Below are 12,179 nucleotides of genomic sequence, written 5' to 3'. Positions count from 1 at the left end.
AAGTCCGCGTAGCCTTAACACCAATTGCCGCGTGTGTGTTCCTGCGCGCGGCTCGCGCGTACACTGCATCAGAGCAGCTCACCGCATCAGTTCAAAATCCGAGCTCGCGCGCGACTGACTACTGCTATATACATCATACTCCCGCTCCGATAAAAATACGCTTAGATCTTTTCCCGGCTGTGTGCGGCCGGCGAGTGTGATTGACGTATTTTATTATCAGCTCGCGACTTTCTGCCGCTTTTCGAGGCTCTAATGAAGCAGTCGTCGTCTTGAGAGCTGTACTGGCCGTATCGCGCGACGCTCCTCCGGCATCATCGCTCTCGACAATGACCGTCGCTTCCAACGCCTTCAGCAAGTGAGTCTTTTCCTTATACTTGTTCGATACTTGTTCAATTTGTCTTTGCTGTCCATACAGAACGATAATTCGATTCGAAAAAGACGAGGACAATGGAGCGTAAGGTTTTAATGCGATATTCTCTCTGCCCACAGGGCGTTCAGCCGACCGAAGGGGATCCCCTCGTTCGCGGTCTTGGCCGTTCTCGGAGTCCTTGTTGCCAACTCCGTGACGTGTTTCGCTGCCTTCAATGTCGGTAAGGACAAAGCGAATTTCGCCGCGCTCCCAATGTGACTCGAGTAAACAATTAGCGATTCCGTGTTATCCGAGTATAACATAATGTAGACCTCGCTTTTGTATTATATACAATGTGTCTACACTGCCGTTCGAATAATGTCGGAATTTCTCGAACGCTAGCACAAGTGTTCGTATAAAACGATCCGTCGTTTGTTTATATAATTAATCGATTACTTGCACTCTTTGTTTTATCCGTATTATCCGAAAATAAAGAGTGGAATAATATTGAAGCGTCCGTTTTGTTCCACGAACAGCTGATAACGTTTGCTAATTGAAAATTCGAAAATGCTTCACAGACTTGCTATATGTCGTCATTTTTAATTCACAACAGTCGAGACGAAACTGGTGTGATCAGGTGGAAAAAAAAACCACGTACTTTGATCGTCATAGCAGTTGTGTCCTTATGTACAGTGTACATGAACGACTACTGGCTCGATTAGAATATTTATTTTAAGCTTTCGGTGTATGTATTTAGTACGATAGCAGAGCTGTAACAATAAGCCGATTTCGTAAACGAAGATTCACGTATAATGGCGCTTTTAAAACTAGCATTCGTTTTCGTTTATAGCCTCCAAGTCTGTGTGTAATTGGGGATCCTGCCTGCCCGTAACGGGCATGTAAGAAACAGAGTACATTGACGAGTTTTTAATGTTACAGCCGAGTACGTGAAACATGGAAGAAGCTTGGGAGAAAGACATGTTCACAAAAGAGCAGCTGTGCCCAAGACGATATGCGAAACGCCAGGATGTATCCATGCAGGTGAGTAGTAATAAACGTAAAAAAAAGTCCAAAGTTCGATTTAAAAAGTTGACATGTTGTTCGTCTATTTTCTTGTTACAATAAGAATAGTGTTTGACGTGAGAAGTCGCAAAACCGAATAAATCCGGATGAGAAGCTCGATACGAAAGTCATATTACATGTTATAGATCGACCGAAATGTTGTGTTATATCTAAATGTCCTAATCAAAACATCATCACTGCTCTAGCCTCGTCAATTTTGAGCTACATGGACAGCACGGTGAACCCCTGCGACGACTTTTACCGCTTCGCCTGCGGCAACTTCGTGAAGAACTCCGTCATCCCCGACGACAAATCCAAGGTCGACATCTTCAGCGCGATCAACGACAAGCTCCAGGAGCAGCTGAGGATCAGCATTCAGGACGGAATCAAGGAGAGCGACCCCCGAGCTTTCAAGCTCCTGCAGACTTACTACAAGACCTGCATGGACACCGGTAACTTTCTGCTATGCTTACGAATTATCTACGGAGAAAAACTATACTCAAGCTATAGTAGCTCTCGAACTATATAATACTCTAATATCTTCGGGGCTTTTTTCGCGCCTCGATAAGCTTCTAATCATGTGCATTCGAGTTTTTCCCCCTTGAGTATTATTCGGTATCTCGCAGACGACGATAACGTCGAGACTGAATGATTAATTGTATTCGCTGTATACCTAACCAAAGTGAATTCGCCGTTGCAGCGCAAATTGAAAAGACGAGCGATAACGACTTCCGGGAAATCCTGAAGAAGCTCGGCGGCTGGCCCGTTTTGGAAGGCAAGTCATGGGACGAATCGAGCTTCGACTGGAAGAAGGCGGTCTACAAGTTCCGCAACACCGGCTACTCCATCGACTACTTTATCGACTTCGAAGTCGAAGTCGATATGAAGAACAATAGCCGGCGCGTTATTAATGTGAGTTTTGCTTTCGATCGATAACGCACTTATACAATTACATATATCAATATCAATACGAGTGCATATATGCGAGTGTGCGGCTCTTAATAACCACGCGTGATAAATTGCGCAGAAGAAAATTGGCTTATCTTTATTTCGAGTAGAAAAGTTATACAACGAAACGGAGTAGCGCATGTGCTTCGAGTACTGATGACATTTTTAAAGCGATGCTGCTGCATAAAAGCTGGAAAACAGGATGCAATCAGCGCCTCTTTATTACGCGGAAGAATCGCGTAAAGAATGTATATAGGATTGCTACAGCTGCGGTGATTCACGAAACCGTAAAAAATTAAGAAGTTAAGATTTATGAATAACGATATACCCGGCTTCGGCCGAAACCGGTTTCAAGAGTGTCGGAAGATGAATTAACGGCACACAGGCTGTGCACTCGCGACGTTCTTAAACATCGCCACTAAGTGATCCGCGATCGCGGCCTACACGAACGAGTTGTAACCGTAAACCTCGCGTTAGATGTATACAGGCGCGTGTAACGGTTGGCAAATCGAGACGATATCCGCTCCTCGCCGGTGCAAAAAGCGCGAATAAAAATCGAGGACGACTCGTATCGAAATACGAAAAGCCCACCAGCGGGATATAAGCTCACTAGCTCGTTAAAGCCTCCTCGCGCGGTATCGCGTTGCGGAAAAAATATTCCGTTACTCGGCACGATTCGCGTTACGAACGGGCTTGTTGCAGCGGAAAAATAAATGATCATAAATAGCGATGATGAAATTAAACGACATTACAGTTGGATCAAGCCTCGCTGGGAATCCCGCAGGAGTACTTGTCGAAAGGCCTGAAGGAAAAAGTCGTTCAGGCTTACTACAAGTACATGGTCGACTTTGCGGAAATCTTCGGAGCGAATCGCGAGCAGGCCAAGAAGGAACTCGCCGAGTCGCTCGACTTTGAAATCGAACTTGCGAAGGTAAGGAATTGGGGATCTTGACATTCTAAAGGCATGACGATAAAAGAAGCTTTTTCGAAAAAACGGCAGATCTCCCTGCCGAGCGAGAAGCGCCGCGACATGAGCAAGCTGTACAACCCGACGAGCGTGAAGGAGCTCGAGTCCAAGTACCCGGGCATCCCCTGGGCGGAGTACGCGAACGAGCTCCTGTCGCCCCACGCGAAGGTCCGGGGCAGCGAGGAGGTGATCGTCGTGGTGCCGAGCTTCCTCGAGGCCTTCGCCGGGCTGATGAACAAGACGCCGAAGCGCGTGCTGGCCAACTACGCGATGTGGCGCGTCGCCGGCGAGTCGGCCGGTCTGATGGGCGAGCGCGTGCAGAAGGCCCAGAGCGAGTTCGAGGCCTCGCTCACCGGGACCAGCGTCAAGGAGCCCAGGTGGAAGGAGTGCGTCGGCTACGCGGCCAACAGCCTCTACATCGCCACCGGGGCGCTCTACGTCAGGAGGCACTTCGACGAGAGCGCCAAGGCCAACGCCATGGAGATCATACAGAACATCCGCAAGAGCTTCGAGCGCATCCTCGAGCAGGTGAGTCAAATATCGATGCCCGTCGCGTGTTCGCGATAACCATATCTCGCTCTCGATCACAGCTGAACTGGATGGACGAGAAGACGAGAAAGGCGGCCCTGGAGAAGCTCGACTGGATTCAGCCGCACATCGCCTACCCGGACGAGTTCCTCGACGACAAGAAGCTCGACGGCTACTACCAGTACCTGAAGATGTACCCCGACAGCTACCTCAAGAGTCAGCTCAGCCTGAGGCTCTTCAAGCTGGCCTACGACTTCGAGCAGCTGAGGAAACCGGTTAACAAGACCGACTGGATTTCCCACGGGCGATCGGCCATAGTCAACGCCTTCTACGACCCGACCGAGAACAGCATACGTGAGTCGCGACGCGCGCGCGTCCTTGTACATGCAGCATTCAGCAATATTTAGTCCGGGATTGCAATGCACAGAAAGCAATGCACAGAAAGCAATTGATCGGTTCACTTGCAGAATTCCCCGCGGGCATCCTGCAGGGTGAGTTCTTCACCAACGACAGGCCGAAGTACCTTAACTACGGCGGCATAGGTTATGTCATGGGCCACGAGATGACCCACGGCTTCGACGACCAAGGACGTCAGTTCGACAAGGAGGGAAACCTGGTCGAGTGGTGGGAACCCGAAACCAAGAACAAGTACCTAGAGCGGGCCCAGTGCATCATCGATCAGTACAGCAACTACACGGTCAAGGAAGTCGGTCTCAAGGTATACTGATGCATCAGTGAATCTAATCGCTGCATTGAGACATGTACGCACAAACGTTGTAACATGATAATGTACTTTGAAAAACTACTCACGCGCAGATCAACGGCATCAACACCCAGGGCGAGAACATAGCGGACAACGGCGGCATCAAGGAGGCCTACCTAGCCTACAACGAGTGGGAGCGAAGCAGCGCTCAGCAGGAGGCTCGTCTGCCGGGTCTGCAGTACAGTCCGCAGCAGATGTTCTGGATCGGCGCTGCCAACGTCTGGTGCAACAAGTACCGGCCCGAGGCCCTCAAGGCTCGCGTCATCACCGACCCGCACAGTCCCGGCGAGTTCCGCGTGATCGGGCCCATGTCCAACATGCCCGAGTTCGCCAAGGACTTCAACTGTCCACTCGGCTCGCCCATGAACCCCGCGAAGAAGTGTTCCGTTTGGTAAACTCTCTCCCCTCATTCATAATCTCCTCCTCGCTTCATGTCCAATATATCATATCTATCCACCGTGTCCTGTATTTTGGCTGTCTATATGTGCGTTATATACCCATACGCGCCAGGATTCCGCGGGTTCAAACCGGTCGCCGCCGCGACGAGCGGAGCTTCGGGGTCGAAGACGGCAGTCACTGCAGTGCTCTGCTGACTCTGGCATTAGACGTCATACTAAAATAAAAGTCTTTTTTAGATCTCTTCAGCTGAGAGCTTTGTATTTTTTAAGAGGACGACTCGAGGTGGTGCAGATTGTGCTCCTATACCTAATACTTAGCTGCAGGCTCAGCTGTACCGGTACATCTATACAACACTGGTAGTACCTTATATAGGTGCTGAGGTGCAGCACGCTGATCGATTAGATTGCACCGTTATGATATACACGAAAAGCAACGATAATATACTCGCTAATTAAAATTTCATTTATGAGCGTTACGCCTATTATACACTTATTTGTATTGATTTGAATGAAAATGAATTAAAGGATTTTAATATGCTACATACTCACTTTTGTTTCATTTCCATAATCCGATTCATGCGCCTTATAGAGCACATTATACCGATGATGCAACAAGTTTGATATTAAGATATAGGTATATAATACACACACACACACACACACACACACATCAGCTGATTTTGTTCTGCCTAGTTTAACGTAGTTCAATGACTTCGTTGCAAATACTTATACATAATAAATGGTGGGCACATTGATCGACAAGTAAACGAGTGTACTGTGCAACTATAACTGTTAGGTATATCAAGAATTTACTTGTAAAAGACATGCCTCACCATCGTCTTGTGTTTACATAAACCTAACCTTTGCAATGCAATCATTTCTGACCTCTCCCTGCAGTCATATTGCAGCCCGAAAAAGTACTTATTTCCTCGAAAACACCTTCTTCGCTGGCATATAGGTACTTATACTACAATGTACACAAGTGCTCCCCTGCATGATGGCTACCGAACTTTCGAATAAGCCGCTGAAAAGTGAAACATCTCCTGTGGTGTGCGCATCTGCATCCAGCGCGGGCTGCGCGCCAACAGCCATCAACGGCCAAGATCGCGAGTCGCGACGAAACTATATAGTTTTAGTTTGTTGTTGCTTGTTGGCTTCCCCTTCTTTTGATCCCGCAGTTTCGTCCTCCATATGGTCTTGGCGAATGGCCAATCGTGATTCGCTGCATAATAATATACATGTATATATATATATATATATATATATATATATGAGAGCTGTGCGCGAGCGCGTATACAGTATATATACTTATATGCCATCGACGTCCGTTCGTTCCTGTATCCTGTATTTTTTTCTCGCATTATCGCATTTAACGCGCTCTCTCACCCCCGTTGCGTCTATGTGCTGCCTGCTGAACCGACTGTTTTGATGCTGGTGTCGAAGGTAAGTTGCTAATTCACCCTCGTCCCGAATTTTCCTCGCGAAAGGCTCATCTTTTATCACAGAAATAACGCCAACTCTCTGCGAGACGAGTTCCCAGTCGTAGGTTATGTTATTGTAAAACTTGGGGATTGTTGTTTGGGAGGAAAGTGGCTTCGAATTTCACTTCTGCCGTGTTTGTCCGTTACGGCTATTTCGGCTGTTTACCAGCGTAAGAGTTTCCACTCTTTCGTGCTAAAATTAGAGTTTGGTTATGTTCACATCTGGCTGCTCTGCTGCTTTGTGGTGGATAAGAGTCGCGGACGGATTATCCGAAACTGATACTCTTACCTACCTCTTGATACCTAAGTATACCACTTGTTATGAGATCTGCTTGGTCTTTGCAAAATAGCTCTTTTACAGTTTATGCGTGCCGTGAACGTTGTGCGCGTGTATTTTGAATATAATGTGTTGAAGGTGTTGCAATAATTTAACATTTAAAGTCATGTCGACGTTTTAATAGTTCCAACCCAAGAGTTACCTTTTAATTCATGTGATAGTCGTCGTTCCATTATGTTTCATTAAAGCAATTCAAGTTGTGTTTAATTTGATATTTTTTTCAACAGGAACTTCAGCAAAGATGGATGATCAGCAACACTCGCCACCAGACTACAAACAAATGTCTATAGAAAAGCTTATTGAAGCCATGACTTCAGAATTAGGCAGTGGTACTAGACATGTTTACAATCCATTATTTGGACCACAAACGCAATCTCACAATTGGACTGACTACACACCTAGTCAAATGCAGCATTATATGACAAATTCAACGTTGCATTCTAATCCATCAAATGTACAGCCAGTAAATCCTATATCGTCTCCCCTTTTCATGCCAGATATACCGCCCTACAATTCTTCTATGACAGCAACAACAGCAACCACTACTACAGACACAGAGCCAGAGGAATCCATTTACTTTCCTGCTCAAACTCTGAACCGTTTAGGAATAAATGAAAATAATGACTTGATTGGAACTATAGAACAATTTAACAATAAAATGAACAACATAGCATCTTATACTAGTAATCAAGGTGTAATAGATCAAGAGTATACTCCCATAGGGCTCTTCCATAGTCAACCAGCGCAGGTTAGTGAATCGTTTTAAATTTAAATAATAAGTAATAGACTCTAATTAATGCAAATTGTATTGTGAAATTGAAGATATTATAACCTCTTTTTCATAAATAGCATACATTTATTTCCATAAAATTTCCATTTTCTTTGTTATTACAGTTATCTAATGCAAGTTATTCATTTTTACAGGTACCACTTAGCTCCAGTTCAATAAATCCGAATACAAATGGAAAACAATTGATTGACAATCTAGTAGGGAATTGGGTGCCAAATCAATCGGGAACTTATAGTCCGTTTGGAGGATCTCCTAATCTTACTCCTGTACCACAATTGACACCTGAAGCAAAAGAGATAGAAGAATTGCCAAGAAATCCAGTAGATACGCAACAGAAGAAACCTAGAATAGTTGCAGAGGTAAAACCAATGCGACCATCGTATTCTGATGTTTTGACAAAGTCGATTCCTACTCCACCATCACCTTTGACCACTGCTCCAACCAAGCCAAAACAGGAGAGTGCGACTAAGAAGGTTTTAAGTAAAAATTCAAAAAATAAAGCAAAACCTGCGGTTCTTAAAAGGCAAAATTCATCAGGCAGTGATGAGCATGGGTCACCTAAAATTCAGTTGCCGAAAAAAGCATCAGAAAAAATTAATTCCAATTTATCAAGGCGCTGGGTCTCACTGGACAATCTTGGCTCACAAACGGAATCTTCTGATTTGACATTTGATAGGTCTGACAATTTTGAAAGGAAAAAGAGTTTTAAATCTTCCAAAAAGAGTGAAAAAGGAGAGACATTGAACAATTCGAAAATTCAAAATAATAGTACAAAGAATGCAACTAATTTGCAGAAACGTCCGATACAAATAAATAATAATTTGAATACTACAAATAGCTTCAGCCAAACTGTATCTACAGACAAAATTGAAAAGAATCAGCAAGCCAACAATAAGGTCAAAGAGGAAAAGAAACTAATTAAGGAAAAAAGCTCAAAACATTCGCAAGCTGAAAAAGCGCAGCAAATTAAGAAAGGTCAAAGAAATCGTAAGAGAGAAAATAAGGATACTGCGTTTAAGGATGTGTACAAAACTGCTAGCAAATATCTCAATCGTTGGAATAAAATAGGATTGAAGATATTCTTTTGGTTTTTACATTTGATCTCTGATGTTGTCAGTATGAGTGCTAATCTATTAGTACAACTGTAAGTATTCTTTTCATTTTCTATATTAAAAAAATTCTGTAACTATACTTTTTAAGACATCATGCCTGTGAAAATACTTGGTATTAATTTCTTCATAATTATAAATTTGCAGTGGGAAATGTGTGTGGTATCACATTGTTCTTTACTTAAAATACTCATGGTTTTATATAGTATCCACATTTTCAAAAATTCGTTTTTTGAATGCTATTGGTAAACAAATAGATAGTTGGTTCGGAAATAGCCGTTTCGCGTTTTGGCGAAGACTGAAATCAAAGAGTGAAGAAAAAGAAGAGAGTACAAGTTGGATTCGTGGTGGACTAGAAACTAACATAGCTTTGCCTAGTACCGGAGAAGAAGCAATGAAGAGGTTGCTTGCCTGTAAAGGGAAAGATCCTTATAGTATATTAGGTGTCACCCCAACATGTACTGACGACGATATAAAAAAGTATTACAAAAGGCAAGCCTTCTTGGTTCATCCAGACAAAAATAACCAACCTGGTGCTGAGGAAGCTTTTAAAATTTTAGTTCATGCATTTGATATTATAGGCGAGCCAGTAAGATTAAAGCTTTTTTTATACAAATTAAAAGTGTTCAAGTTGAGGATATTCTCACTCATTTTTGTCATTTCATTCTATTAGGAACGGAGACAAGCGTTCGACCAAACGAGACAGGTCGAAGCTGCTTGGGGTGAATTAAGTGATTTACTTTCGCAGTTGCATAGAAAAATGGAACAAGCTGCTAACACGATACGATGTACAAATTGCGGATTGAGACATAAGAGGATCCCGACTCAGCGGCCATGCTATGCAGCGCGATTTTGCGCTCAGTGCAAAATACGGCATAGCGCTAAAGAAGTAAATCATCTTACTATTTATAATTTTTAATCTCAATTGAGAATAATAGTATAGTGATTGGTGGATGCGTTATTAATTTTTTTAGGGTGATATTTGGGCAGAATCTCGAGTTATGGGTTTCCTTTGGCATTATTACGCTTGCATGGAAGGCGCTGTGTACGATGTAACCGATTGGGCTGCATGCCAAGCTGGCAACTTAAAACATCTTAAAGCAAATACCCATACTGTTCAGTACAGAATTGTATTGGGTCAGCGCCCACCTCCACATAATTCAAGTAGCAGTAAAAAACGATCATCGGATCCAAATGCAAGGTACAGTAGTGGAAACACTTAGCACAAAAACCTGTCCTTAAACTTAATAGAATTAATGTATTTTTTCATTATTCTACCTTGTTGTCAATTATTGTTTCAATAGTAAAGCGGAATTCGAAGACTTCCTGAACAACCTGTATAATCATAGTAAAGCAGGCACATCGAACACAGCAGCTGATCCGAACGCAATGAAAGGTGACAATCGACGACGTAAAACCAAGCGTAAGAAGTAAGCTAGTGTGATATCTACTTTTTCAATGGAAACACAGATGTCAACTGATGCGTATGCTTCATTAATGAAATTATATTTTTTTTAAACGACTTTTATGGAACGAGTACGTTGGATTAATTAAACCCCTTTAAATGACATTAACCGCGCTTTTTCTCGACTTAAGATGCTAAAAGTAAAAATGTTCGAAACGTCTATAATATTTTTGTTGTTAAGGCGTTATGGATGTGCATTAATTATCTTCTTCAACATGATGTTGATGTTGTATGGTGTGTAATTGTCTTGCGATAATGTAATGTAAAAAACCTAAGAGATAAACTTCTATAATGCAAAAGAAGTTTATTTCTACAGATATCATATTTTTATTGGTTTTTCATACATTAGAGAAGTTAAACCAGATCTAACGATTTTATACAAATAAAACAATCGCAATTGTTTGACAGTAACAGAACAGATTTTGAAGTCATAATGAATACTGAAAGCTTATATAGAAAAACAAATCAGTTACATATAATTAAAATAGATTCTTTGGTGTAATTAACAAATTACAAAAAAAAATAAAATTATCTGACGTGTGCATCATCTAAATGTTTAACAATTGACTAGTTTCAAGTGTGACAATTAAAACTTGTTCATCGACTAATCCTTAGTTACTTATAGATTCATTTCCTTTAAGTTACAACACAACTTTGTTGCAGAAGTGTGTATCCATGCACTTTTACTAGTATTTACATTGATATTCATTCTTTTCATCATTCTAATTGTCTATATATAAACTATGAACATTACAATTAATCACGCGTTGAAAGATGTTTTCAGAGCATCAACTGATTTGATCAAATTACTTGATAGATACGGAATAAGACTGATTTGTTTTTTTGCTCCATTGAAGAGAAAGAAAATAAGCAATGTTCATATTATTATAATAAACTATGTGCAGAACTAAATAAATCAAGTTTTTTTTTTAATCTAGAGAACTTTCCCAAAAAATATTATTCAAAAATTATTGTTGTCAATTTGTATAAAAAATAAACATTCAGAAATAAAACACAACATAATATAAGTTTATGTAAAAACAATATTAGGTAAATTTTATTACTCTATAAATAACATATTATAAACATTTTATCAGCTACTTGTTTTATCGTACAAAAAATTTGGCAGCTTCTTGGCTAATTTACTCCATCCAAAAACATCAAGGCATCCACATTATCAATGGCACTTTGAACATCTTTCTTTTGAATGGTTTTCTTCTTTGCCTGATGAGTATACTTGTATGATTCCTTGGACAGGGAATCTATAAACAATTCCTGTAATAATATAACAATTGTTAATTAAAATATACTGTTTACTATCATTCTTTTGCATCAAAATAATATTGTGTTTCTTGGTATACTAAAAGCATACTAATTAACAATTGTTGAGGTGTGTGAAAACAAACTATAAATGTTAACAACAAAAACTAGATTTCTATAATCAAAAATGATAACCCACCGTAGCTTTGGTAATCAAAAAGATGGCTTCTTGATTGATCAAATTAATATCAGAATCCGACTTGGCAATCTTCTTGACTCTGCCGATGGGAAGCTGAGTCAGCTTTGCCGCAGGCTCCTCATCCTGGTGAGCTTCTGCCTCGGCGGTCTCAGATTCTTCGTGCAAATCTTCCCTTTCTTGGTTTACCTCTTCCACTAACGCACTGACATTACTCAAATTCAGTTCGTTTCCGATGTCGTCAACCTCCGCGACGCCTTGATCATCCATTTTTCTTTGTCCTGCAGGTGTTACATTTATTTTTCTCCGTTTCTCGACAATCTCGACTCAAGGATGAACTGTGAACTGTCGCTATATGCGGAACTCACACCGCTCGGTCCAAAAGCGCGCCAACGTGTGTTCTTGATCAGCTGATTTGCAATTCGCATTATCGAGCGAGAGACGACGCTGATCATCAGTTTCAATCGGTAAAACTGCGGTGTACATGCATACATACCCACACACACACACACACACACACACACAC

At 41.9% G+C, this 12,179-nt stretch overlaps 3 protein-coding genes across 6 annotated transcripts; 2 read left to right on the top strand and 1 right to left on the bottom strand.

Moving 5' to 3' along the window:
• Positions 1-27: 27 nt before the first annotated feature.
• LOC100114510 (neprilysin-2-like) lies at positions 28-5,559 on the top strand. The gene is made up of 10 exons (XM_008204218.4): positions 28-355; positions 490-590; positions 1,289-1,390; positions 1,618-1,863; positions 2,112-2,323; positions 3,114-3,290; positions 3,360-3,854; positions 3,917-4,208; positions 4,322-4,572; positions 4,671-5,559. The coding sequence occupies exons 1-10, from the start codon at positions 327-329 to the stop codon at positions 5,010-5,012; spliced, it is 2,247 nt and encodes a 748-aa protein (XP_008202440.2). The 5' UTR covers positions 28-326; the 3' UTR covers positions 5,013-5,559.
• A 723-nt stretch (positions 5,560-6,282) lies between these two features.
• On the top strand, positions 6,283-11,113 carry LOC100114549 (dnaJ homolog dnj-5). Of its 4 annotated transcripts, none has more exons than XM_008204236.4 (7): positions 6,283-6,458; positions 7,061-7,581; positions 7,758-8,767; positions 8,880-9,321; positions 9,406-9,621; positions 9,707-9,933; positions 10,037-11,113. In XM_008204236.4, the coding sequence occupies exons 2-7, from the start codon at positions 7,075-7,077 to the stop codon at positions 10,164-10,166; spliced, it is 2,532 nt and encodes an 843-aa protein (XP_008202458.1). In that variant the 5' UTR covers positions 6,283-6,458; positions 7,061-7,074; the 3' UTR covers positions 10,167-11,113. The 4 variants fall into 4 exon arrangements, with proteins under 4 accessions (XP_008202458.1, XP_032457319.1, XP_016842710.1 ...); XM_032601428.1 differs by lacking the exon at positions 6,283-6,458 and adding an exon at positions 6,485-6,557; XM_016987221.2 differs by lacking the exon at positions 6,283-6,458 and adding an exon at positions 6,645-6,803.
• Positions 11,114-11,222: 109 nt separating this feature from the next.
• Positions 11,223-12,080, bottom strand: LOC100114582 (DNA polymerase epsilon subunit 4). The gene is made up of 2 exons (XM_001599497.5): positions 11,657-12,080; positions 11,223-11,472 (listed from the first exon to the last, which is right to left on the bottom strand). The coding sequence occupies exons 1-2, from the start codon at positions 11,921-11,923 to the stop codon at positions 11,335-11,337; spliced, it is 405 nt and encodes a 134-aa protein (XP_001599547.1). The 5' UTR covers positions 11,924-12,080; the 3' UTR covers positions 11,223-11,334.
• Between the last annotated feature and the right edge of the window lie 99 nt (positions 12,081-12,179).

Source organism: Nasonia vitripennis (genome assembly GCF_009193385.2).
Source record: "Nasonia vitripennis strain AsymCx chromosome 1 unlocalized genomic scaffold, Nvit_psr_1.1 chr1_random0013, whole genome shotgun sequence".
Lineage (NCBI taxonomy): Eukaryota > Metazoa > Arthropoda > Insecta > Hymenoptera > Pteromalidae > Nasonia > Nasonia vitripennis.
Note: the sequence above shows the minus strand (reverse complement) of the source record. Positions and strands in the feature narration are given on the sequence as shown.